Source organism: Natator depressus, chromosome 13 (assembly GCF_965152275.1).
Source record: "Natator depressus isolate rNatDep1 chromosome 13, rNatDep2.hap1, whole genome shotgun sequence".
NCBI lineage: Eukaryota > Metazoa > Chordata > Testudines > Cheloniidae > Natator > Natator depressus.
The window spans coordinates 26015445-26040468 of record NC_134246.1 but is presented as its reverse complement, the minus strand read 5'-3'; the positions used below and the strand labels follow the sequence as shown (position 1 = coordinate 26040468).

The 25024-nt window shown below is 49.1% G+C and overlaps 1 protein-coding gene across 1 annotated transcript; it reads left to right on the top strand.

Moving 5' to 3' along the window:
• The first annotated feature begins 321 nt into the window (after positions 1-321).
• On the top strand, positions 322-1395 carry LOC141997585 (adenosine receptor A3-like). Its single transcript, XM_074969974.1, has one exon. The coding sequence runs from the start codon at positions 322-324 to the stop codon at positions 1393-1395; it is 1074 nt and encodes a 357-aa protein (XP_074826075.1).
• Positions 1396-25024: the final 23629 nt, after the last annotated feature.

Genomic DNA, 25024 nt, shown 5'->3' with positions numbered 1-25024 from the left:
TGTGTGCGTGCCACTCACCAAGTGTAATATTCTCAACGTACGTGTATGTGATCCAACAGGAAGTGGCCTAGGCCCTTCTCTGGGGCATCCTCCGGATCACTGCAGGAAGCCTGGCCATGCCAGCCCTGTCTGTGTGTGCGCATCGTGCACCGATGTGACCCATTTGTCTGGATATTTGCCCATGGCTCGCCCCTCTCAGGAGGAGTTTCTGGAGACTCAGCATGTGAGGAGTCAGAGAACCAGCATCTGAAGAGAACTGGAGGAGCCCAGCTCACGACCCTGTCCCAGCCCATCTGCCTTGTGAAGAGAAGAACCTGGCCAATGTTGGGTAACAGCAGCAGCCCCAATTGCACTCTCTCCAGCCCACCTCTTCTGGGGGAGATCTGCAAGCTCTTCGTCATGGTCCTGCTGATCGTTGCCATCATCCTGGGCAATGTGGTGAGCCTCCTGGTCTTCCTGCAAGCCAGGCAGTTCAGGACCTCTCAGGGCTACCTGAAAACCTCGTTGGCCCTGGCTGACCTGGCTGTGGGGCTCATTGTGGTGCCCTACTCCATATACAGGGAGGCGAGCAGTCTAGCCTCTGGCATGGGGCAGGGAAGCAGCAGTTACTCTATCCCATCCTTGCCCTGCTTCATCACCGGACCCATCTTCGCCGTCTGCACCTTCGTCTCCATCACCACCATCTTCCTGCTGTCAGTGGAGAGGAGCGTGGCGGTGCTGAAGCCCCTGCACAAGAGGGCGGTGATTACCAAGCGGTGGACGGTCTGGCTCATCCTGCTCTCGTGGTCCGTGAGCTTCTTGCTGGCAGTGGTGCCTATGATCTCCAGGTCAGACATCACCTTGCAGTATAACCCCTGCAGCAAGATGTGCACCTACACCTTCCCAGCAGGCAGGCTGCCTGGCTCCACCTGGAACGTCATGCTGCTCTTCCCAGCCTTCGACTTCTCCCTGCTGGGGGGCACCTTCGCCATCAACTTCATCACCTTCGCCGCCATCCACCAGTACTGCAAGGCCCGCAGGCAGCTGGGCAGTGAGGCACAGCACGGCAGCCACCTCTCCTCTGACATCACCGCGGCCAAGACCATTGGCATCCTGACCTTTGCCTTCTTGGCCTCCTTCAGCCCTGTCGCCGTCTTCGTGGTGGGCTCCGTGCTGGGCTACCAGTGGTGTCAGTTCTCCTTCTACGCCTTCTGGATTCTGACGTCCAACAGCTGCTGGAACGTGGCCATCTACAGCGCCTGGGACCCCAAGTTCCGGCAAGGAGTCAGGGAGCTGTTCAGCAAGCCGGTGCTGAACTCTGCCTCCCAGCGCCCCAGCCGCTCCACGGAAGGGGACAGCTCAGCTCCAGCCTGTGTGGCTGTCCTCAAGGAGATGTTTCACCCAGAGAATGCCTGATGTGAGCTCTATGCACAACACTTTGCCAGGAAGGCCCCTGTGTTCCTATCATACAGGCGCCTGCAGCCACAGGAAGTCAGTGCAATCTGGGTTTGTGCCAGCAGCTCAGCTCTGCCCTACCAGCTGGGGCTGATGGGGAAGCCTTTATTAGGCTACTTATTTTTGCAGAGTGATGTCATGAGCTGGGATCTTGGGGAAAGGCATATTTTCAGTGCTGTTATGTGTGTATGGATAACTCGGTAACCATTTAACTCTTGCAGAGACAGGTTTTCTACCCCATGGATTGAAATTGCAGGAGTACATGGCTAAAACATAAACAAGGAGGGGGCAAAATATGATTTCAGACTGTTTGTGACAGCACTAATCTTCCAGAAATGAATGGAAATATGTTTGTCAGGGTTCCTTCCCCACTCTGAACTCTAGGGTACCGATGTGGGGACCCGCATGAAAGACCCCCTAAGCTTATTCTTACCAGCTTAGGTTAAAAACTTCCCCAAGGTACAAACTTTGCCTTGGCCTTGAACCCTATGCTGCCACCACCAAGCTTCTTACACAAAGACCAGGGAAAGAGCCCACTTGGAGACATCTTTTCCCAAAATATCCCCCCAAGCCCTACACCCCCTTTCCTGGGGAAGGCTTGATAATAATCCTCACCAATTTGTACAGGTGAACACAGACCCAAACCCTTGGATCTTAAGAACAATGAAAAATCAATCAGGGTCTAAAAAGAAGAATTTTAATTAAAGAAAAGGTAAAGGAATCACCTCTGTAAAATCAGGATGGAAAATACTTTACAGGGTATTCAGATTCAAAACACAGAGGATCCCTCTCTGGGCAAAACCTTAAAGTTACAGAAAACAGGAATAAACCTCCCTCTTAACACAGGGAAAATTCACATAAAACAAAAGATAAACTAATCCGCCTTGCCTGGCTTACCTATACTGGTTACAATATTGGAGACTTGGATTAGGATGCGTTGGAGAAGATGGATTTCTGTCTGGCCTCTCTCAGTCCCAAGAGAGAACAACCACGTAAACAAAGAGCACAAACAAAAACCTTCCCCCCCCCACCCCCGTCCCCCTGCAAGATTTGAAAGTATCTTGTTTCCTTATTGGTCTTTTGGGTCAGGTGCCAACCAGGTTAGCTGAGCTTCTTAACCCTTTACAGATAACAGGATGTTGCCTCTGGCCAGGAGGGATTTTATAGCACTGTATACAGAAAGGTGGTTACCCTTCCCTTTATATTTATGACAATGTTTCTGCTCTGTGCTGAGCTACAGGGTGGCCATATAATGTAAGGAATCCACCATACCATGTAATTAACATCCCTTACATTGTTATTGCTAATTTTAAAATGGTTTTTAGAGATGCCATAAATGTGCAAGATCCTTTACAACTAGGGGGAAAACAGATTTCCCTACCCGCAAAAGCTTAAAATTCCTGAGCCAACTTCTCTCTTTCCCCCAACCACTCACACTTCCACTCTTATAACACCAATAAAGCATTGGCGGGGTTTACCTTGAAGGTCATGTGTACAATAACAGGCTTACAGTGGCACAGCTGTTAGATGAGATAAAACTCTGGACAGCGGATCAGGTAAGAAAAGGAGAGTGCAATTCTGGGGCCTGTGGTGTGAAGTGGTGCTCGCTGATGTTGACAGAGTGGAAAACATTGCTGGAAGAAGGAGGTTTTAAGTCTTCTGTGAAATGCTGCTCTATAGCTGTTTGTAGAAGGCCTATTTGACATGCCACTGGGACAGATGCAGTATCTTTGGGGGACCATATATTGTATTAAGTTTATGGATGTTTTAGATCTCATTGTGGGCCAGAGAGTCTATGCAACTCTGTGGGCGGTTACCACAGCTCCTCTGGGAACTAAAATGAATCACTCAGACTGTAAACACCTCCAGAGAGCTACCACCCAGTAGGGAGGTTTGCCTAGACTGGTTCAGGCTGGGTGTTCCAGGAAGCGAAGAAAGGGCTTTTGGTATACAAAGGCTGAGTTTGGGGTGACTCAGGGGCCTCCTTTATGATTCAAACAAACAGACAGGACCTTCTGTCCAAGGGGGAGCCAATGCTTGCAGAAGGGTTGGAAAGACTTTGGCTTGCTACAGCCCCATAAGACTGATGGGTGATCTCGGAACAGTCATTGTTTTTTATGTATTTTCTCAATAATGATTTTGCCTTAAGAACAGATGCTTTGCTTTGTTAAGGTTAGTTGGTAACTAGTGTACACTTCTTGTAGCCCACAGAGAAAGGTTAACCACAAGAGGAAATCAGAGTGAAGTGCAGAGGGCCTACTGCAAGCCCCCAGTCTGGAAGGAGCTAGAGAAGCAGGTCTCTGCCTGAGAGAGGTGATGTCTAGGAAGCCTGAAAACTTTAAGTGGGTGCCCTCGAGGAAGACCAGGAGTGGAGTCAAAGGAACAGTTAACCCTGCAACTGTGACATGCTGTGGCAGCGGGACAGTGGGAAACTGCTAGTAAAGGGCCAACAGCAGAGAACGCAAGTACTGTAGAAGGGGAAAGCACAGTGAAAAGTCTCATTGTCTTTTCTGGAAAGAAACAGTGAAGCTAGAATCAGGGGGGAAATAAGAACATAAGAATGGCCAAACTGAGTCAGACCAATGGTTCATTTAGCCCAGTATCCTGTCCTCTGACAGTGGCCAGTGCCAGGTGTTTCAGAGGAAATGAACGGAATAGATCCATCCTACGTCATCCAGTCCCAACTTCCCCCATGGCCCCATGTCATGAGTTGTACTCACCCCCCTGGCCGAGTGCATGTGTTTGCACTCTCTCTCTCTCGGTGGTGTGTCTTTGGAGACTCAGCCTTCTGTCCGAGTCACACACAATCTGTCTGTGCGATGAAAGCAAAGCAAAACCCCTTCTGGGGTACAAGTCCAACAGGGATCTCTCTCAGTTCCCCCTGTAATGTCTCCCACAAGTTGTCCCTGCTCTGGGATAGAGCAGTGCTCCAAGGCTCTCTCCCTGGAGGTAATGTCTTTGCCCTTTTAGGGCCTTTCTGGCCACAACTCTCTAGCTGGGCCACTGCAGTTCAGTTCCCACCTCTGGGGGTGCCTCAATGTCCAGGCCACTTACCCTAGTGACTAATGGGAGTTGGGGGGGACCCAGGCCCACACACTACTCCAGGTCAAAGCCCAGGGACCCTGTAGAGAGCAGCCATCTGCTGTGTCCCTTTAACTAGATCACACAGCTTCTCTAAATTCCCTGGGCCACTTCCCCGTGCCGTCTTCACCCTTACCTCAGGGCCTTGTTCTAATGGGAGTCCCAGTAGCCAGCCCCGAGCCATCCACTCTCGTCCAGCTCTAGCAAGGACCTGTTCTCAGTCTGGCTCTGCAGATCTTCTTATATTAGCCTGCTTGGTTGCTTGGGCCTTGATTGGTTGCTTCCCACACAGCCATTCTAGGCAGCTTGGAGGACGTCTCTACTGCCTTTTTCTGGTGCGGGGTGTGTCAGGGCCACAAGGCCTCCAGCAGGGACATCAGGGCCTAGTCCACCCCGTCACACCCCCACCCTTGCTCCACCTCTTCCCCCGAGGCCTCGGTGGAAGAGGTGGAGCAGGGGTGGGAAGAGGTGGAATGGGGAAGGACCTTGTGATGGAGCAAGGGGCAGGGCCATCATCAGGGTGCCGGTGGCCCCTCCCATTTCTAGGGAGCTTCTGGAGCTCACGTCCAGCATCCCCAAACTCTTAAAAACTTCCTTTTGGTCTGTGCTGAATTACAGCTGTGAAACATGGACATTCAAACAATCAATAATGAAGAGACTACAATCCTTCGAATTATGGTGTTCCAGGAGAATTCTGAAAATATCAAGGCTAGACCATGTAACCAGTGGAAAAGTATTGGAGATTATTGGAACTCAGCAAATGGTAGTTAGATATTTTATGAAAAGAGAGGTTTGATTTGTAGGGCATATTTTAAGAGGGTCAGAGGGCAATGCATGTGTACGGGCACTGGAAGGGAACGTTGATGGCAGAAGAACACAAGTCAGGAAAAGATGATCTTAGATAAAAAATGCAGTACCCTGGGTTGATCAAAGGACTATTCATCCACAAAGAGATTAGCAGAGGACTCTGCAGAATGGGTTACCATGGTTGCAAACCTCCAGTATGGAGATGCCACATAAGGAGGAGTAAGCAGTGTAGCTCCACTGAGGTCAAACGGGCTATGCTCATCCCCATCAGCCAAAGAGCTTGTGCTACCTGTTTGTCTCTGGTTCATCAGTTCTGCTCATTTTTCTAGTACAACGACACTCCCAAAATATGACGAGTGCAGAGTGATCTGCATTCCAGCGGCAAAGACCAGATGCCATGGACTGCGCAGAGATACAGATAAAATTAAGGTTTCAGAGTAGCAGCTGTGTTAGTCTGTATCCGCAAAAAGAAAAGGAGGACTTGTGGCACCTTAGAGACTAAAAAATTTATTTGAGCCTAAGCTTTCGTGAGCTACAGCTCACTTCATTGGATGCATTCAGTGGAAAATACCGTGGGGAGATTTATATACACAGAGAACATGAAACAATGGGTGTTATCATACACACTGTAACCAGAGTGATCACTTAAGGTGACCTATTACTAGCAGGAGAGTGGAGGGGAGGGGGAGGGAAGCACCTTTTGTAGTGATAATCAAGGTGGGCCATTTCCAGTAGTTGACAAGAACGTCTGAGGAACAGTGGGGGGTGGGGGGTGGAATAAGCTATTAATCAGCATTCAGAAATGCCCTAGTCCCTACATAATTTGTGTTTTGGGGACTATATCTCCTCCTTCCACGAATACAAAAGTAGCAATTAAGGATGCACCTAGGTGACCAGAGAAGTGTGAAAAATCAGGACAGAGGGTGGATGCACCTCCTATTGAAAGACAATGAGAGCTGGGTGCCTGCTCTACTTGAGTGTCCCTGAAAATCTCCCCCTTCCTGTCCTGCACACCATAGACATGAGGAGCACTTTTAGCTCTTTGTATGTATCAAGCAACTTACATGTTTCCAGGCTGGAGCCAGGAACTTGCTCTTGACTGTGAGGCATCAATGGAAACTTTGCAATCAATATGTCATGGTCATCCATTTGTTTTGGCAGCCATTCATTTTCACATTAGAAGAGGTTATTTCAGAAGTTCATCTTCTAAGGGATTCCCAGCTTTCTGAAGTTAGCTGAGCTTCTGTTCACACACACTGACAGAGAGACAAGAAAATGTACATTTTTCCTTTGACAGCTATTAAACCTGAGCTCATCACTGAGCTAAACCATTGTATTAATTTCCATTGCAAATGAGATGAGTGTCTACACCTACTCTAGTGATAAAAGGCCAAACATTTCTACTACTTAATTAAATGAACACATGTTTGAATCATGAAGCTGGTAAGTGATTCCATCAGAATAGCACCATTACCAATTGTAACATATTGTTATGGGTAACTAGACATCTTTTGAATGTTTTTGGCAGCAGCATGTAATACTGTCAAACTTTGTCATTCCTTTCACCTGGTATACAGTTGATGTTCTTGTAAAATTTGAAATGCAAATTTAGATGCAGTAACCTTTGGAAATAAAACCAGTGAGGATGCAGATTCATATGCTGGATACTTGTACATATTTTTATTTATTGTGGGCAAATATTGTTTGTGTTACAATAATGAATGGATTGAGGAGATAGATTTAGTACCACAAAATCATATGTACAAAGCTGAGAGCCATACAATACAGATATAGGGTCTGATTTAGTGCTGCCCTATACCTGGTGTCATTATTTACACTAGTGCAAAGCTACCATTTTGATTTGCACTTGGTTTGAACTGACAAAAATGACAACATGAGATGCAGAACAACAATGAAGTGGGCCTACATTATTTAAACTTAACTCTCCCCATTTTTACAAGCAAAACCTTAATACCCAACAGTCAAACAATTGACCATTGCTGCTACTTGAGTATATTCATTTAAATGTGATTTGCTTGCAATGTGTGCATGTTCCTTTCTAGTACTTCTTTTATTCCTGCCTGGAAAAAATCTTCTTCCCCCCTCATCTTGAAAGAGAAGCATTTTTAAGCGGAATAAAGTGTCTCTGAATAGCTTTTGTGAACCACCAACATCCCACACTGAACAGGTGAATTCAGAGAGAACTGGGGGTTTCTAAAGAGCGATTCTAGAAAGAGCACCAGATTACCTACGAACTTATGTCCAAGAGCAATTCAAAAGTACATTACAAGCAAGTTATCAAAGTGCACTAGACTTACTAGCTCATCCTTGATTATAATAGCCAACAAAAAATAATAATAGATTCTTATTGGAAATTGTTAATATACCAATTTCTTACCTTATTTCCTAGGATTCTTTGTATCAGTTATCAGTTTCTGTGACCTTAAAGTAATTACTTTGGACCAGATCCTGCCACCCTTACTTTTCCACACTCCTATCTGATATAGCTCTGCCAGCAAAACTTTCCAGTGGCTGAATGTCAATGTCACTGAATTTCAATAAGACTCAGGAGCCTAAGGCCCAGATCCACAAACAGATCTGGGATTTGGGTGCCACTGAGATTCTCAAAGCCCCACTCAGCTGGCACCTACACATGGAGGTGCCTACATTTCCACTGTTAATGACCCGGCAGCACCTAAGTTTGTGCTACTGGGCATGCACACTGCCATCTCAGTCCTAAGTCCCAGTAGGAGTCTCCCTCTAGGCATTCCCCCACCTATCTCATCTCTGCGGCCCATCCAGGAGGCATTCTCAGAGCACACCAGGTGATGGGCAGGCGGGGGAGGGTGAGGCAGTAGCCTCACCGAGCACACTTTAGCCCAGTGCTTAAGGTACTCACCCAGGATGTGGGTTCAACTTCCCTTTCTGCCTGATGTAGCAAAGGGATCTGAATTCAGGTTGCCACCTCTCAGCTGACTATGCCTCAGCCACTGGATCACAGTGTCTTTCTCACTTTCATTTTTGCCCAGAACGTCCCATAGTTCAGGCACAAATGTCAGGGTTTGTCTACATGTGGAATTACAACCGTGTGTTAACACATGCTAATGATCACGCTTGTCAGGTCTAGCATAAGCAGGGCACAAGCATTTGCTGCGGTCCATATTTAACCCTAGGGGAGCTGACTTGACTAGGAAAAAATGTGGGTTTAACATTCAAAGCAGCTACAATAATTCGAAACACCATTAGCACCCAGTGTGGGCACTGTGTAACCCCTTTAAAATCCTGCTAGCTGGCTGTGTAATGACAAGGTTGGCGCCACAGTTTAAACACAGCTAGCAGCAAACGTGCCTGTCCTCTGGACTGTGAAGTGATGCTCTCAGCTCTGGCATCCCTGTCCCTGCTTAACTTTCCCGCAGCCCAGCTGGATCCTCATGCAGCCAGAGGGGCATCAGGGATGGCCTGCAGCTTCTGCTCCCCATCACTGTTGGAGGCTGCTTCAGCATCTGTTCTGCAGGAAGCAAGGTGGCCTCTTTGCATCTCATCTCTCTGTTACCCTGCTGGATCTGAGTGGGTAAGGAGCAGCTGGAGGGGAGGAGGAGACAGAAGGAAAAGATAGACAGTGAGGGTCTCAATCCTGGCCCTAGACTCCCAATTCTAGGCCTGCAGATGCTGTCACCCAGCACCTAGCCACAGCCCCTCCGAGTACCCTGCCACTGCTGCCTCAGGCAGGGGGTGTGCCGGAGGATCAATGACTTGTCAGGCACGGAGCTGCACAAAACTAGGCAGCTGTGTGTCTTGTCTGCACTAGTTGTTACAGTTGCATTAGTTACCAAGATTATAATTCAAGATACATAGACAATTCCCAAGGGAAGAAGGAGGCCCCAGGTATGCTCAGCTCAATTTGTTCTTTTAAAGGCCACATCCTCACCCCATCAAATTGCAGTCAATTGCAAAACTCTCCTTTGACGTCAAAAGAATCTGGATTTAGTTCTTATTGCTTTTATAGTTTCTTGATTTGGTTTTGCACTCTGACACCAAATGTATCTGGATTGCAACCAAATCTTGAGAAGGAGAGAGAATCCCTCTGGATTCTTGTCCTTTTCCCATTTAATAGGGCACAGTCAGATTTAAATCAAATCAAATCACAGGGTCAAATCCATCCCTGCTGTAAGTCCCAATGGAGTTACAACAGGGGTGAACTTGCACCATGCTTTAAAATCATTAAGTGTCTATGCTACTAACAACACCTTCAGTCAAAATTTCCAAATCTGGCAACCTAAAGTTAGACTCCTGTCAAGGTTTCTTCCGCACTCTGATCTCTAGGGTACAGATATGGGGACGTGCATGAAAGACCCCCTAAGCTTATTCTTACCAGCTTAAGTTAAAAACTTCCCCAAGGTACAAACTTTGCCTTGTCCTTGAACCCTATGCTGCCACCACCAAGTGTGTTAAACAAATAACAGGGAAAGAGCCCACTTGGAGATGTCTTCCCTCAATATATCCCCCCAAGCCCTTACACCCCCTTTCCAGGGGAAGGCTTGATAATAATCCTCACCAATTTGTACAGGTGAACACAGACCCAAACCCTTGGGTCTTAAGAACAAAGAAAAATCAATCAGGTTCTAAAAAGAAGAATTTTAATTAAAGAAAAGGTAAAAGAATCACTGCTGTAAAATCAGGATGGTAAATACCTTACAGGGTAATCAGATTCAAAACGTAGAGAATCCCTCTAGGCAAAACCTTAAGTTACAAAAAGACACAAAAACAGGAATATACATTCCATTCAGCACCGCTTATTTTACCAGCCACTTAACAAAAGGAAATCTAATGCATTTCTAGCTAGATTACTTACTAACTTAACAGAGTTTCTGAGACTGCATTCCTGATCTGTTCCCGGCAAAAGCATCACACAGACAGACAGACCCTTTGTTCCCGCCCCTCCACCCCAGCTTTGAAAGTATCTTGTCTCCTCATTGGTCATTTTGGTCAGCGAGGTTATCCTAGCTTCTTAACCCTTTACAGGTGAAAGGGTTCTGCCTCTGGCCAGGAGAGATTTTATAGCACTGTATATAGAAAGGTGGTTACCCTTCCCTTTATTTTTATGACAACTCCCAAACTCATATTTAGCACCAAAGTAAATTTTATTTGTAGATGCCTAACTATAGATTTAGGAGCCTAATTTTAGGCACCTAGCTTTGAAATTTTTGTCTTTGGGGTACTAAAACTGAATTAAAACCAGATTAATTTACCTTTTACCATCCAAGCTGTTGGCTTACTGTCTACATTTCTTTCCATTTAGACAGCGAAAGCAACCTGGTTGGTTTCACCCGTGAGTATATGTTTCATTTTCCGGCTCTCCTGCACTAGCTCAGTGTTGCAATGGTTGCAAGGGAAGGTTTACATTGGAATTGTTCTTCTTCCACTTAATTTAAACCCATTTGCACATTAATTGAAAGATAGGGTAAGAAATGGAGCAGAGACAGGGCAGAGTGAAATAACACAGGGACACTGAAAAAAGGAGTAGACAGAAAAACCTTAATGAAAACATAAATAGTCTGTATATTGTACATAGCGTTCCTGCTTGTGGCAGTCTCACTGGGAGAGTTCTGGCCCTACGCAGAACAGCCTTTAGTTAGAAAGACAAGGAGAATGAGAGAATATCTTTTATTGGACCAACACATTTCAGACCAGACGCTGATGTGCTGTAAATTAGCGTATGCCGATTTACACCAGCTAAGGATCTGACGCTATATTTTTAAACTGCATCTCCATTGGGGGAAAAATGGGTTTACATTAAAGGATGGAAAGGTTTGCAAGTCGAGCTAGGTTTGTGAACCCTGTGACCCTCCCTGCAAAAAGAGATAGGGACCGACTTTCAGCAGTGCTGAGAATCCATGGCCCCAGTCAAACTCTGTCGGGTTGGGGACACCCAGAAGCTCTGAGAATCAGGCCTGTGGTTGGTATAATTCACCTAAGCATGGTTCAAATCCCAACTTCCAACCAAAAGTATCTCCACGTGTTCTCACTGATTTGTCATGAAAAGACCAGTTTTAGTTCCAGTGAGCTTCCGACAGAAATTCAGTTCACGCATTGATCATCAGAATGTGCCATATGGGTTTTCAAATGGCCACCGGGCTGCTATGATAACAACTAAGTGGTGGGATTTGGTCCAGCACAGAACACAACATTATAAAGGCTATGAGCCCTAATGCTTTAAGGAATAAGCTGATCACTGGCTAGGCTAAGGAAGAATTTCCTCTCTTCTCCAGTGTTGTTGTAGGTTGCAGGTTTTATGCTTTCTCCAAAACATCCAGCATTAGCTGGAGTGAGAGACTTACTAGACACTGTGTAGTAATACCTCTGCCCTTATATTATCCCATCTTGAACCATTAGCCTCACTGTGGCGCTGGCTCAGAAGCGATGGAAAGGTGCGGAGTGGTGCACACACAGACATGTTCAAGCTACTTTCTGCTATTGTCAGGGATGATTTGACAGCTGGAAATGGGGTTGAGTGGCTGATGTTGATCCAGGGACAAGGAAATGGCCACCTTCTTCAAGGCAAGAGACACGCTTCTTTATAAAGTGCTCCTCGCTCACATGCTCAGAAATTACTAGGTTCAGGCTTTGTTTGTGAAAGGTGCTGGCTTTACAGCTCCGGAATCCAGAGTGCAGTATTTATCCATAGAAGAGGTCCAGCATGGACAGCAGCAGAACACGCTTCATGCCCCTACACCCCGCCTCCCTCCTTGGTCAACATGCCCCACTTCTTACCTCAAGGATCAGAGAGGTGTTCAAACCTCAATGCCCATTCAGTGCTTGAGCTCTAGTCTAAAATTGCTGAGGGGGGTGGGGCATTGTAGTGTTGGGTACTGTGATGTGGTCACTCATTCAGGTGAGACCACCAACTCATTTCACACAGGATTTACTAAGGCACCACTGGATGTCAGCGACCCCCAGCCACTACTGACCTGTTCCACATTCAGCCATGTGATCTTGTAGAGTAGACACTGTATTCCATGGCCAATCGCCATAACTATCCAGGCTACTGAGCTACCCAGGCTTCACCACTGAAGTGCATCCCTAGAAGTGGATGGTGAGAATTTAAATACTAGTGTCACATGATGGGCCCTGCCTGCAGCAGACTATGGCACAAGTGGTGCCCCTGCCTCAGTTCCCCCTTTCTTCCAGAGACTCCAGGAACTCCATGGCAAGCTTTCAGAGCATATGTAGCCCTTAGTGGGGTGAATTTATTACAAAAGGTCCCACAACCATACCAGTAGCGCCCAGCACAGTCAAAAACAAGTCCCAACAGTCCATCAACACCAAGAAAAGTTCTGGCATCTCTCCCCACAGTCCAGCTCTCAGCTATGGCTCTGACAGTTCTCACCCCAGCCCCTCTAGCTGGGGTGCTTCTCCATCTTGTCTCCTTCTCAGGTATGTTTCCACCTCTTGCCTGGAGACACAGCGGGCTCACCTCTCCATCCTTCCCCCATCATCAGCCCTTCGGGGCCTCCAGCTTCTGGCTCAAAGAGCCAGCAGGCATCTCCCTCTGCATCTCCCAGCCCTCTCTGGCCTGGGGAAGTTTTTAGGTGGGCCCCACACAAATGCCTTCTGCTATGACCTCTCTCACCACTAAGCTCTCAAGCCAGCTCCGCTCTTCTTCTGCACTCTCTCCCCTTCACTGGATGCCCCCTGGTCTTCCCTCACTTACCTTTGGGCTGTTGTCTCTCATTTATAACAGCCCCGCCCGCGTGATCACACTAAACTCAGATGCACCTGGTAGAACCAGAGCTCTGGGCCCCATTTAATTTAAGGGACCAGTTACCCTGTTTCAACTGAGGCATCTGAGATCACAAAGTGCTTTGAGTCTCCTGCAGTGGGAAGCAAGCTGATTTTAGGAGCTGGAGTGGCGAAGGGCCTATGAAATCACATGAGCTTTCTGGTCACCCTTTCGTGGAGGTTGGCATAGATTTATTCGAATTAAATAGGGAAAGATGACCTCTTATTACGGAAGTACTCCTATATGTTTTTAATTGAGCCATTTCACCACACAGTGTGTAACTATGTAACAAGGCATTGCAAATTGTAGCTTCCTTGTCATGGAATTCAGGCTCTGTTAAAAAACCAGTAAGGGCCCACAATTCACAAATAAAAGGCCAGTGCTTATGCCGAGAATGCAGTGGGCCCCCTACTCAAGATTATTCTGTGTATACAGCACTGTTTGCAATCAGGGAGAACTTTTTTCTGACACAGATATCTCTCAGCAGGTATTTCATCCATCCAATTACTCCACTGACAAAAGAGGCAGCTTGCTGGGCCAGATTCTGCTCCCACTTATCTTGGCGTAAAATCAACAGAGCGACTCCAGATTGGTAAAAGTCTGGTTTATGGTGTGTTGGTTTCCTGGAACATTTGCTCCAAGTCCCGGAAGGGACGGGCAAACAGAAGGACATTAGAGAATGCCTAATTTGGGGTTTGAAGCACCTTCATAGGAGGCTGTTATAGACCCAGCTATTCTCATTAGGGTTCTTACTCACATTGCCAGCAACCTGTAAGGAATAATCAGAATTTATTTTGTTCTATTGGGGGATAAAACCCCTTATGCTGACGAGTGGCTCAGAGGCCCTTCGTTTGGGTTAAACGTACGAAGTGATCTTCAAGAAGTAGTAGCGGTCTCCAGGACAAAGGCCACACGGGAATGCTAATGCCTCGGGAGGAGGGGTGTTTACTGAATTTGCTTTGGGGATAAAGAGGTGTGGGGGACAGACATGGGACAAGGAGAGAGAGAGAGAGAAACAATCGGAAACAGACTGAGAAGGGCAGAAAACACACACAGTGCCTGGAGAAGCTGGCTGAAAGAGGCTGGGGGGGTGGGGGTGGGAGCAAAGGAACTATCTCCTGTTGTTTGCGTTCTTTCTTGTGTTCAGGGAAATAAGGCTTCGTGCATCCTCTGTAAATCCACAAGATTGCATCAAAGGTACCAGACTCCTTCAATTTCTCCTCCTAGCAGAGGCAACCTGGAGGGCCTTGAACTTTCACCAGCCGCTCAGGTCAAAAGGGGTAATAATACCTTACAAAGTCTGCTGGAAAAATGAGTCTTCTCCTGCTGAGCTGAAGCCACAGGTGTGAGCAGTTCTTCTGAAAATGAAAGCCATCGCTCTTCTCATCTCGCTTCCCCGCCATGTCTGTCATGCCGGGCCCTGTGGAGATGCTGACACCCCGAAATCCTGAAGAATAGCCTCAGAGAAAGTAGGGCAAGAGAGCAGAACAGCTCCAGCTCCACCCGTTAGCAGAACCGAGGAACTCAGAAATGCCAGCAGCTTGGGCTTTGGAACGTCAAGACAAATGTAGTGGTCTGACTGCGCAGTACACCCTGGGATGAAGACACAGCACCCACAGAACCATCCACGCAGAATACGTACAACTTAGAGTTACCAAAGCCCTGGACTCGAGCAGCTCTGAAACGTGGGGGCAAGTGAAGTCTGAACCTGGATTGGATCCAGAATTTGCGCACGGTCCTGGAACAAGCAGTGTAGACCCTTTGGGGCCCCCAAAGGAGGTGCTCATGGTCATGGCTCCCCATGTGCCAGTTTCCGACACAAAAGGAGGCAACAGCAGCCTGGAAGCTGGAAACTAGGACCCTGAGGAGTTGCCTCAGCTCAAGCGAAGGAGACAAGAGAGCTGCACAGTGTCCACACACACATCTGTTTAGCCAGCCCCTAGGAAGTGGGATGCTGCTACTGGATGGAGAAAATGCTGTAGAGCAGGGGTGGGCAAACTTTTTGGCCCGAGGGCCACATCTGGATATGGAAATTGTATGGCAGGCCATGAATACTCACAAAATTGCGGGATGGGGTGCAGGAAGGGGTGAGGGCTTCGACTGGGGGTGCAGGTTCCGGGGTGGAGCTGGGGATGAGGGGTTGGGGTGCAGGAGGGTGCTCTGGGCTAGGACAAAGGGGTGTGGAGGGCAGGGGCACAAGAGGGGGTCAGGGGTGCAGGCTCCAGGTGGCATTTACCTCAAGCAGCTGCTGGAAGCAGCGGCACGGTCCTTCTCCGGCTCCTACGTGGAGGTGCAGCCAGGTGGCTCTGCATGCTGCCCCATCAGCAGGCGCTGCCCCTGCAGCTCCCATTGGCCACGGTTGCCAGCCAATGGAAGCTGTGGGGACAGTGTGCGGAGCTGGCTGCCCCTATGCGCAGAAGGCAGAGGAGGGACATGACGCTGCTTCTGGGAGCTGCGCGGAGAAGCTATAGGAGAAGTCACGGTTGGGCATTTGTGGAGAAGGGAGCGGGAGCTTTAGTTACATCCATATAATTCTATAGAGAAAGTTTGCAAAGGGAATTCTGAAAGCAAGGAGCCAGGTGAGTTTCTTGTGGTGTAACCTGTGAACTGCCCCTCCCTGGATGCCCTGCCGTGCTGTAAGTGACCATAGAAAGGAAACCACCCTCACACCAGGGTTTGGCACTAAGGGCTCAGTCCTGTCCCCAGCGTTACTGCCCACCTGCAGCTATTTTAAAGGCACCAGAGCTGCCCATCTGCGGGCCAGCAAGCTGGGATTCTAAGCCATTGAAAGCCGGGGCGTTCAAAGTGAAGGCCGACGCGCGGACTGCAGCCTAGCCCTGAGAACGAGGCATGGGCTTCCCCAGGGCTGCGGGGCCCAGCACGGTGCCTGAGCTGGGGACGGAGCAGCAGCCTCGGCTCTTTTCTGTCTGAGACTGTGAACATCATGCTTGCGAAAGGCTGGATTGTTAGCCCCGGAGACCAAGCTTCTGTGCCTAGAATAGGGGCGACCGGGGCTGCAGCCGTGCAAGCTTCCCCCACGCCATTGTGCCTCAAGCTCCTGCTCCGACTGCCCGGCTGGGGCAGTTGCCTCTCCCCTCCCTCCTGTCATATGCCTCACCTGCTCCCTCCCCAATGCCCACTGCCCTCCACACACCTGCCTCCTTCTCCCCTGCCCTCTGGCGCCCCTTCCACCACACTGACTTCACCCCCTGGCTGTCCCTTCTCCCTCACACAGCACAGGAACCTCCCCACCCCACAGCACAGCCCCCTGGCTCACCCCCCAGCTGGATTCCCCTCAGTCTCTTCCCCAGGCCAGTTTGGGTTTCCCTGTAACACTCACTTTATCCCCCTGACACAGTCACTTTCTGAGTTGTCCGCAGGCACGTTAGATCCGTTGCTCGCCAGCTCCCGGCTGGGGGGAAACCCGTAACACGGGGCCTCTGTAACCACTGATGCTCGGGGAGCCAGTTCAGCACATTAGCACTCATCAACACCCCGCGGTGTCCACCCCAGGGAGGAGCGCTGCTCCCTGCAGACTGCCTCCTAGCATGGATGCTGCAAGGCACCGACCACCAGTCCGGCAGCGCTCTGATGCGTTACTGGGGCCTCGACTTCACTGCTCAAAACGGTGCCTTTTTTTTAAACCTCAGGGTAAGTCACACACGTAGGACAGTGAAGCCAGCCACTGACGTCAGCTCGGTCTGCACGTACAGAAGCGTATGGCGTACAGGCATGGTGCGTGAGCTGTATGCCCCGGAGAATGGCTCTGGCTACGGGGCAGAGCACTAGCAGTTGGGCAGGCCTCTTGGCTGGTTTGAAGCCAGCCAGTCTCAGTTTTCTGAGGTTTGTCCCTGTCCGGTACTGATAGAAAAGGGGCCGTGGTCTGGGATCATCGTGGGAGACACAGGATGCCATTTTGCAGCGCATGCTGCTCTGCCCCCAACCCCATTGGCATGACCTGGCGTGCACCGTGCATGCTGAGCCACACTGACAGGGCTGGGGCCATGCCCTTCCAGAAGTACCTGGATGTCCTGTATTCTGGGGCTGCATCACCCTCCCGTGGCAGGGGAGGAAGGCTCCAGCAGCAGGAGGCAACAGGATACTATCCTGCTAAAAATAGCAGGGTAGGCATGGGAAGCCAGGCGTGGGCATGTAGAGAGCCGGGGAGGGTATATATCCTAGGGGTTCGGACATGCAGGGCACGCAACTTGCCAAAGCCGTGTCTGACCGGCTATGTTGCTGTTGATACGTAGGCCTTCTCTTCACGGCTTTGAGTCGGGCATGTCCTTGTTCTACTGCAATGGGAGTTTTATTTCAGTGGACCGTGATCTCTAAGTAACCTCCAGCAAGAGGTTGTTCAGGGAAGAATAAGCAGCCATGTACTGCTGGAGTGGACCAGTATGCAGCAGAAACTCTTAAAAATGTAGGCTAGATTTCGGACAAAGGGAGGGGCCTGTCCCTTAAATGCTGCCACCGGGGGTAGCTGTGCATTGGCTCATTTGTAGGCTCTTTGGGGGTGAGGACTGTCGTTTTTATCATGCGTGTGCACTGCACTTAGCACAATCTTTGGTCAGGGCCTCTGGGTGCCACCACAATACAACTCCTCCTGCTGAGGCTTGTACTGCCTGGAGGTAATTGTCCCACTCTACTCTGCGCTGGTGAGGGCTCAGCTGGAGTACTGGGTCCAATTCTGGGCCTGCACTTTAGAAAGGTGGGGACAAATTGGAGAGCGTCCAGAGGAGAGCAACAAAAATGAGAAAAGGTTTAGAAAACCTGACCTATGGAGAAAGGCTTAAAAACCTGGGCATGTTTAGTCTTCAGATAAAAAGACTGAGGGGGCATCTAATACTAGTCTTGAGATCCTTTATGGGTTGTTCAAAAAGGACGGGGATCAATTGGTCTCCATGTCCACTGAAGGTAGGACAAGAAGTAATGGGCTTAGACTGCAGCAAAGGAGACTGAGGTTGGATATTAGGAAAAACTGTCTAACTATAAGGATAGCTAAACACTGGAACAGGCTTCCAAGGGAGGTGGTGGAATCCCCATCATTGGAGGGTTTTAAGAACAGGCTGACTAAATATCTGTCAGGGATAATCTAGGTTTACTCAGGGCCGGTGCAAGGATATTTTGCGCTCTAGGCGAAACTTCCACCTTGTGCTCCCTGTCCCCTCCCCCCGGAGCATCGCTTATTATAAACTTTCAAAAATGAATACTGCATAATGTGACATTGTTCATTAAAATTAATACACGTTCGGCTTGAAAATTTATTAATTTCATTATTTAGTCTACATATTTAATGAAAATAAATGGCCTTGGGTCTCTTGCAGGTGGCTAGAGTCCCTCCTGCCCTCCCCTCCCCCTGCCATGGATCTGGAAAGGGCTGTTTTGGGGATCAGAGCACAGAGCTGGGATCTGACTTCTATTTCCACCCTGGCGCCAACTCACTGGATGACTTCAGGCAAGTTACTTCCCTGTTCTGGGCTTCAGCTCCCCCCAGCACTAAGGTGTGAAATGGTTCCTTGCTCCTGGGCTGGAAAGTGTAATGCAGGCGGGAGGGGGTGTCTGAAGGCCTGTCTTCCCCACAGGTGTGAGGTGAGGACAGAATTCCAGCCTCCATCATGACCATCCTGGTTGCTCTACTCTGCCTCCCGCCAATCGCTGCTGAAGCCCCTTACTCAGAGCGTCTGGCCCAGGGCAGAGGCGTCAGTGTCATTCTGGGCCTGATTTTCAGAGATGCTGAGCACTTCAGGTCTTACTCAGGCAAAACTCCCACAGATTGCAAGGAACCCAGCGAGCTAATCTCCAGCCCCATCACAGCAAAAGCTGCTGGCCTTTGGGCTATCGCTAGGCTGCCGTGCAATCCTGTTTGCTCCTCCAGCCCTACATTAAAAACCCTTCGGGGTGGGGTGGGAACAGGAAGAAATGGTGGCAGGGGTTTAATGGAGAAATGTAAGCCACTGGTGATGATGCTCTCAGTGCATCATGCCCTGGTTTGGTTGCCTTCTCTAAGGGAAGTAAGAGCCTAAGGGACTTCACTGGGAAACTGTTGCAAAGGAGTTGGCACCCAGTTCCCCCAGCCTGGCGTACAGCATGAGCACAGGGGGAGGGAGGGCACTGAACCAAGCGGTTCTCCCACATGTGACTGTTCTCAAAGCTGCATGTGTGCTCGGGGCATTTCCCCAAGGCCACTTACAGGGGCTCTAGCCTGAGGGACAGCTGGGCACACCACAGTGCTCTTGCAAAGCCCCCTCACGCCGATCCAGGCTGGACCCCAGCCACCAGTCCCTGAAGAGAAGCAGGTGCTCGTTACCTTTGGCATCTGCCCTTCGGGTCCTGCCACCTCCAGTCTCCTCCTCGCCCCCAAGAAGAGGAGAGCAGCGATCCACAGGATCCCCAAGAGAGACAAAGCTAGCTGGAGATTCGGCCGTCTCATCGGTCAAAAGTCCCGCCTGGCGGCAAGGCGCGGGGCAGAGGGGCTGGCACCCCCACGGCGGGGGGAGCACTACCAGCGCACTGCTTCCCCAGCGTGGGGCATGGCTGGAGCGGGGGCTGCTCCGAGCCTGGGCAGAGACAGAGAGCGGCGAGTCCCGGGCTGGGCGCTGCGTGGGGCGGGGGAGGAGGAGGTACCGGGTGTGGAGAGGGTTGGGGAGTGGGGAGGGAGAGGCTGGCTCAGAGCAGGAGCTGCAGCGCCAGACAGTGTCAGGATCTCTGGGAGGCAGGAAGATGTCGGTGTGTGTCTGGCTGTGTCACCCTGGCTGGCAGCCCCCCAGGAGCAGGGGGAGGTGCTGCCGGCTGCACTGTTTCCCCTGCGGCTGCCAGCCACGGCGTCCCCCAGTCGGGAGCTATAGTGTAAAAAAAAAATTGGGGGGCACTGCTTTTTATCACCCCCAAATCTTGGCGCCCTAAGCGGCTGCCTAGTTCACCTAGTGGTTACACCGGACCTGGGTTTACTTGGTCCTGCCTCAGGACAGGAAGCTGGACTAGATGACCTCTGGAGGTCCTTTCCAGCCTGACATTTCTATGATACTATGATCATCCCACTCAGCAGATCAAGGCCGGCAGGACCTAATTACATGTGATTAGGGACTGGAACAATAGAGACTGCCATTAGAAAACCAATGAGAACTGTTCTGTATCTTATCTGCACAAAAAGCTGGCAAAATGCCTAGGAGGCAGTTTACAAAAAAAAATGAATTAAAGCAACAAAAGAGATTAAGGGAGAGGGGGCGCTGACAGGAGAAATCAGAACAGGAGACTGGTTCACGTCAAAGTGAAGGCAATTATGAGGAATTGAGAGTCAGAATGTCAAATTCCCCCCATATGCATTCAGATCACGTCCCACTCCCTATTTCTCAGCAAGAGGGACTGTTCCAAAATGAAATGCATTCATCCATCAGAGGAAAAACACAGGGAGACCCTGAATGCCTCCAAAGCAACGCTGTATGGACAAATGATGATACAGGAACATCGAGCTCTCTATACTCAGAACAGACCATTTAATATTGAAGGTGGACAGGGGTGCTGTTTCTTGAGGAAGTGGGTGGAGCCATGGCTCTGCCCTTGGCCCCCCCCCCCCCCCGCTTCGCAGACTATACCACCACCAGCAGCCCTAGACTATCATGGTTCTTGCATTCAGTCCTTCCTTTGCAACGCTCCTGTTAACTTCAGCAGGGTTTTGTCTGAGTAAATGCTGGAAGATTTGGCCCCAAAGCAGACAAGGGTAGGACTCTGCCTCCTGGCCATTCCAATACCTCAATGAGTTTTAATAGAGGGGTTGTCTAGTGGCATTACTAAACACAGCGGTCCAAGGATCCTACAGAGCCTGTGAGAGAGCTCTCAGTGATTTCTATCACTTCCCCTTCCCCATTGGGACAGGCCTGGTGACATGCACAGGACAGAGCCAGATTCTCCACTTCAGCTGTTGGAAATCAGGACAGCTGATAGCGTAACACATCTGTGAATAGCCAGGATTTCCTAGTTGTCTGTATCCTGCTGCCTGTGATCACTTGGTACATCAGTGACAGCCAGGGGAGCACTCCAGTTCTCCTGCTCCATAGAGCACAAGCTGCTTGAGCTAAAGGAGACACTGAGCAGCAAAGAGTCAGCTGCCATACAGCCAAGCACTTCTGATTCTATCCAGTGGAGGGCGATGGTGTGCAAGCATGTGCACACACGGGCATGCCAGGTCACGACAACTGGTTGACAAGAATGATGCACCAAGACTTGCTGAGGAGCAATCCCTGCATCCAGCACATATCCTATAGAGTGGGGTGCTCTTCCCCACGCCCTCAGCAATTCAATACAGAGTTCTTCAGGGCCGAACTTTCCAAACAATGAAGGGCTGGCAGACACATGTGGGGAAAATACCATTCACTGTTCTGGTTTGCAAACCAAAGGAGGACAATCCCCCAGCCAGTGCATGAAATACATCCTGAGCATTTGCACAGGGAGTGAGAGGTTCGGGGAACTCTTGGGCAATGCAGCTACTCAGCACAGCCAACAGATGCGGGGGTTCATCCCTGGCTGCTCCATCCTCCGTGAGAGGCAGCTCCTTGCTCTCCAGCTTGGTTAATTGACAATGGTAACAGGGCAGACGTGTTGTGTGCCACCCAAAGATGGGGAATGAGGTCACAAGACAAGTTTCCAGTGGGGACCCACAATTTAAAGTAACAGAACAGAAAATACCCAGGCAAGTCTGTGCTGTCATGTCAGCTTTCTTTTTGGGCCTGTCATATCTGGCTGGAGCTGCAGCTTCAAACAATTTGGCTCCATGGCAACACAAAGACAAGGTCCGAATTAGGTACAATGTGTGCTCTGCTTGGACGACTGTTGGAGCAACACAAGCCCACCAGTGCTTTAGAATGGGATGGAAGGGTGAAAAGGGAGGAGTTTCCTCTGTCGATCAGAAGGACAGACTCATGGAAAGCCATTTTTTGAACTCTTCAAGGCACAGGCTGCCTCTGTGTGCTTGCACCTAGCATGACAGGGCCTTGATCTTAACTGGGGCTTCTAAACACTACAATAAAACAAATAATTAATAAGGTTATGATGGGTGTCCTGGGGTGCCATGTTACACATGGACTTCAAAGTTCTTTTTCTTACCGTGCGAGCAAATGTTCAGTCTTGGGAAGACGTACTGTGGTGTTAGTTGGGTATTTTCATGGTTCTATGTAGAGGGAGCCATGTGAGCAGCAGGAAAGTTTGCACTGTCCTGGGCTTTGATCAGAGTCCATAGGTCCTGGAACTAGGGGTGCTGGGGCTGCTGCCGCACCCTCTGGTTTGAAGTGGCTCCCATCATACACAGGGTTTACAATTTGGTTCAATGGATCTCAGCACCCCCACTATGCACATTGTTCCATCACTGCTGTCAGAGTCAATTCTTGAGGCGGAGTTACTCTCTGGCAATTGGACATTGATGTTGGGCTGAGATTCCTAAAAGAAGGGATTCCCTGCCTGCTGTTTGTGACCACCTCTGTTCCAGGACTAATGTAAATAAAAAGCTGCACTTAGAATATACTGAGACTCCCCATCACTGAGTGCTGATTTCTTCCCCACTGGGATGCTTACCTGCAAGACCCTGGATAACTGATACCACTTAGCAGCGGGGTGAGAATAATCATCATAATTTCAGCCACAGCTCCTTTCACCCTTACTGTTTGGATCTTTAACTGCACCATGAACACTTGCCCTGTGCCCTTGTGAGGCAAGTGTGGTGAATGCTCTCATCTGGTTCTGTACCTGCTGTGAACACCATGCAAACACTAACTAATTCACCCTCACCGTGGCCTGTGCGGGAGGTAAGCATTGTCACCATACGGAGGGGAGAGAAGAGATAGAGAAGTGGTAGGCTGCCTCAGCCAAGGTCACCCAGTGAATCTATCTTATTGGAGGATTTTATACTGCCCTCTATCACCACGCCAGATTTCTCAGTCTGGTTTTCTCTTCTCTTACACTTTTCCCAATCCTTTCCTCCTCAACCATCTTCACTGGAAGAGAAGAAAGACATTACCCTTCATGTAAGTAGAACCGAATAATACAGAGCAGTTACTTATGTCTGCAAAGCACTTCCAACAACAGCTGGACTACTGAGACTAGTAATTCCTTTCAAATAGTTCCCCAAATTGCTGTCAGACCAGACTAATTCCAAATCACGACCAAACTGGCCTGGATCCAGATGGTGACTTAGAGGTGAAAGACTTTGCAGATACTCAGGTGCTTGTTTATCCATTTGGCATAGCTCTGATTTAAATGTTTGCTAAATACCCTGGAGCACGGGAGTGAGAAACCTATGGCCACAGGTGTCAGGCTGCAATGAGGTTGCTATTGTCAGAGAATACATAACAGACAGCACTGCCCAGTGCACACGTCTTTAATCTGTACTTCAGGAAATAACTGGAAGTGGAGCCTTTTGGAAAGATAATATCCTTAGACAGAAATTAAATTGCTCTGGCTCGATACAGATTCCCCTTGCATTTTTCCTGGTGGTAGGGTCAGAGTATTCTTGTGATGTGAAGCTTTTTACAAAGCAATTTCAAAAAAGACTATAATAAGCCATGCAGCACCTGTGTTTATGTTCAGCTTCAGCAGCTATCACCTTTCCCAAATCCCTAACAGCATTGATGGAAGGAGGGACTAGTGGTTCAGGTATTGGACAGGGCCTCAGGAGGTCTGCAGTCAGGTCCTGGCCCTGCCACAGACTTTGTGGGTGATCTTGGGCAACTCACTTAGACCAAGATTTCCAAAAGCAGCTAGTGATTTTTGGTGCCCTATGAGACCTATTACAGGGGCTGATTTGCAGAAAGCGTGGAGCATCCACACCCTGACAATCAGGCCTCCTTGGGTCTCAGCTAGGGTTCTTACCGTGCATTAGAAGTGCCCTCAGGGAGTTTAGCTCTGCACACTTTAAAGAGCATTATGCTAAAGCAGACAAAGGCACTTTTAGTGTGCAATGAGTGTCCACAGGAGGAGTTAGTGCAGAGCAACTAGTGTACTGCAAATTCACACCCTGCCTTGCTACTCCCATTTTAAAGTGGGGCAAATCAAAGCATACTAGGGAACTGGTTAGTGTGCATCAGCAGGGTCCACATGGATTCCTAGTGCACAGCCAGCTAGTGCAGGGTACATTTACATCCTGGTTTGCATGAATTAAGCAATAGTGTAGATAAGTCCTTAGTCTTTCTGTGCCTCACTTGCTCATCTGTAAAATGGGGATGATAATCTCTCCTTTCTCCCACCCATTATCTGCCTTCTTACCTTGTAAACTCTTTGTGGCAGGGGATGTCTCTTACTGTGTGCGTACAGCCTTGATCTGGGGCACAGCCTCTAGGCTACTGCAGTACTAATAAATAAGAGTAACTGGAAACATTTTGGCCTGAGGACGCTATTTAGCAGAGCCCTGATAACACTAATACATTTCACAGGGAGAAGGTCACCCAACTTTGTCCCATCCCCTGACTTGCGGTGCAGCATCTCAGGAAGTCATTTTAATAATCAGGATCTCTAGGCTTGGTCTATTTGCTTCATTTAGTGTAATTCCTACTTGAGACTCTATGCGACTCTTCTTTCCCCCCCTTCACCTATTGGCTATGTTGTCACAGCCCTGCTGACAAAAATACATAAGAGAAAGGCATTAGATACCAGTTGCTCCATGGAAACATAAGCTTCAGGCAACTCTAAGCTGTTTCTTCACTGTTCAGTGGTTGTGAGGTTGCCGCTTGTCCTGTTTTGGAATAGTATGTGTTTTATTCACTACAGCACCCTAGGGGCCTGAGCAAATCAGTAAACTAACACTGAGATTAAAAATGAAAAAAGGTCTGGAGAGTTCAGGAATAAACTGAAACAGGAGAGAACCACAGAGCTTGGGAGGCAGTGTTTTAGAGACAACATGGTATTTTTGGACTTCACCCCAGCACTCATTTTTCA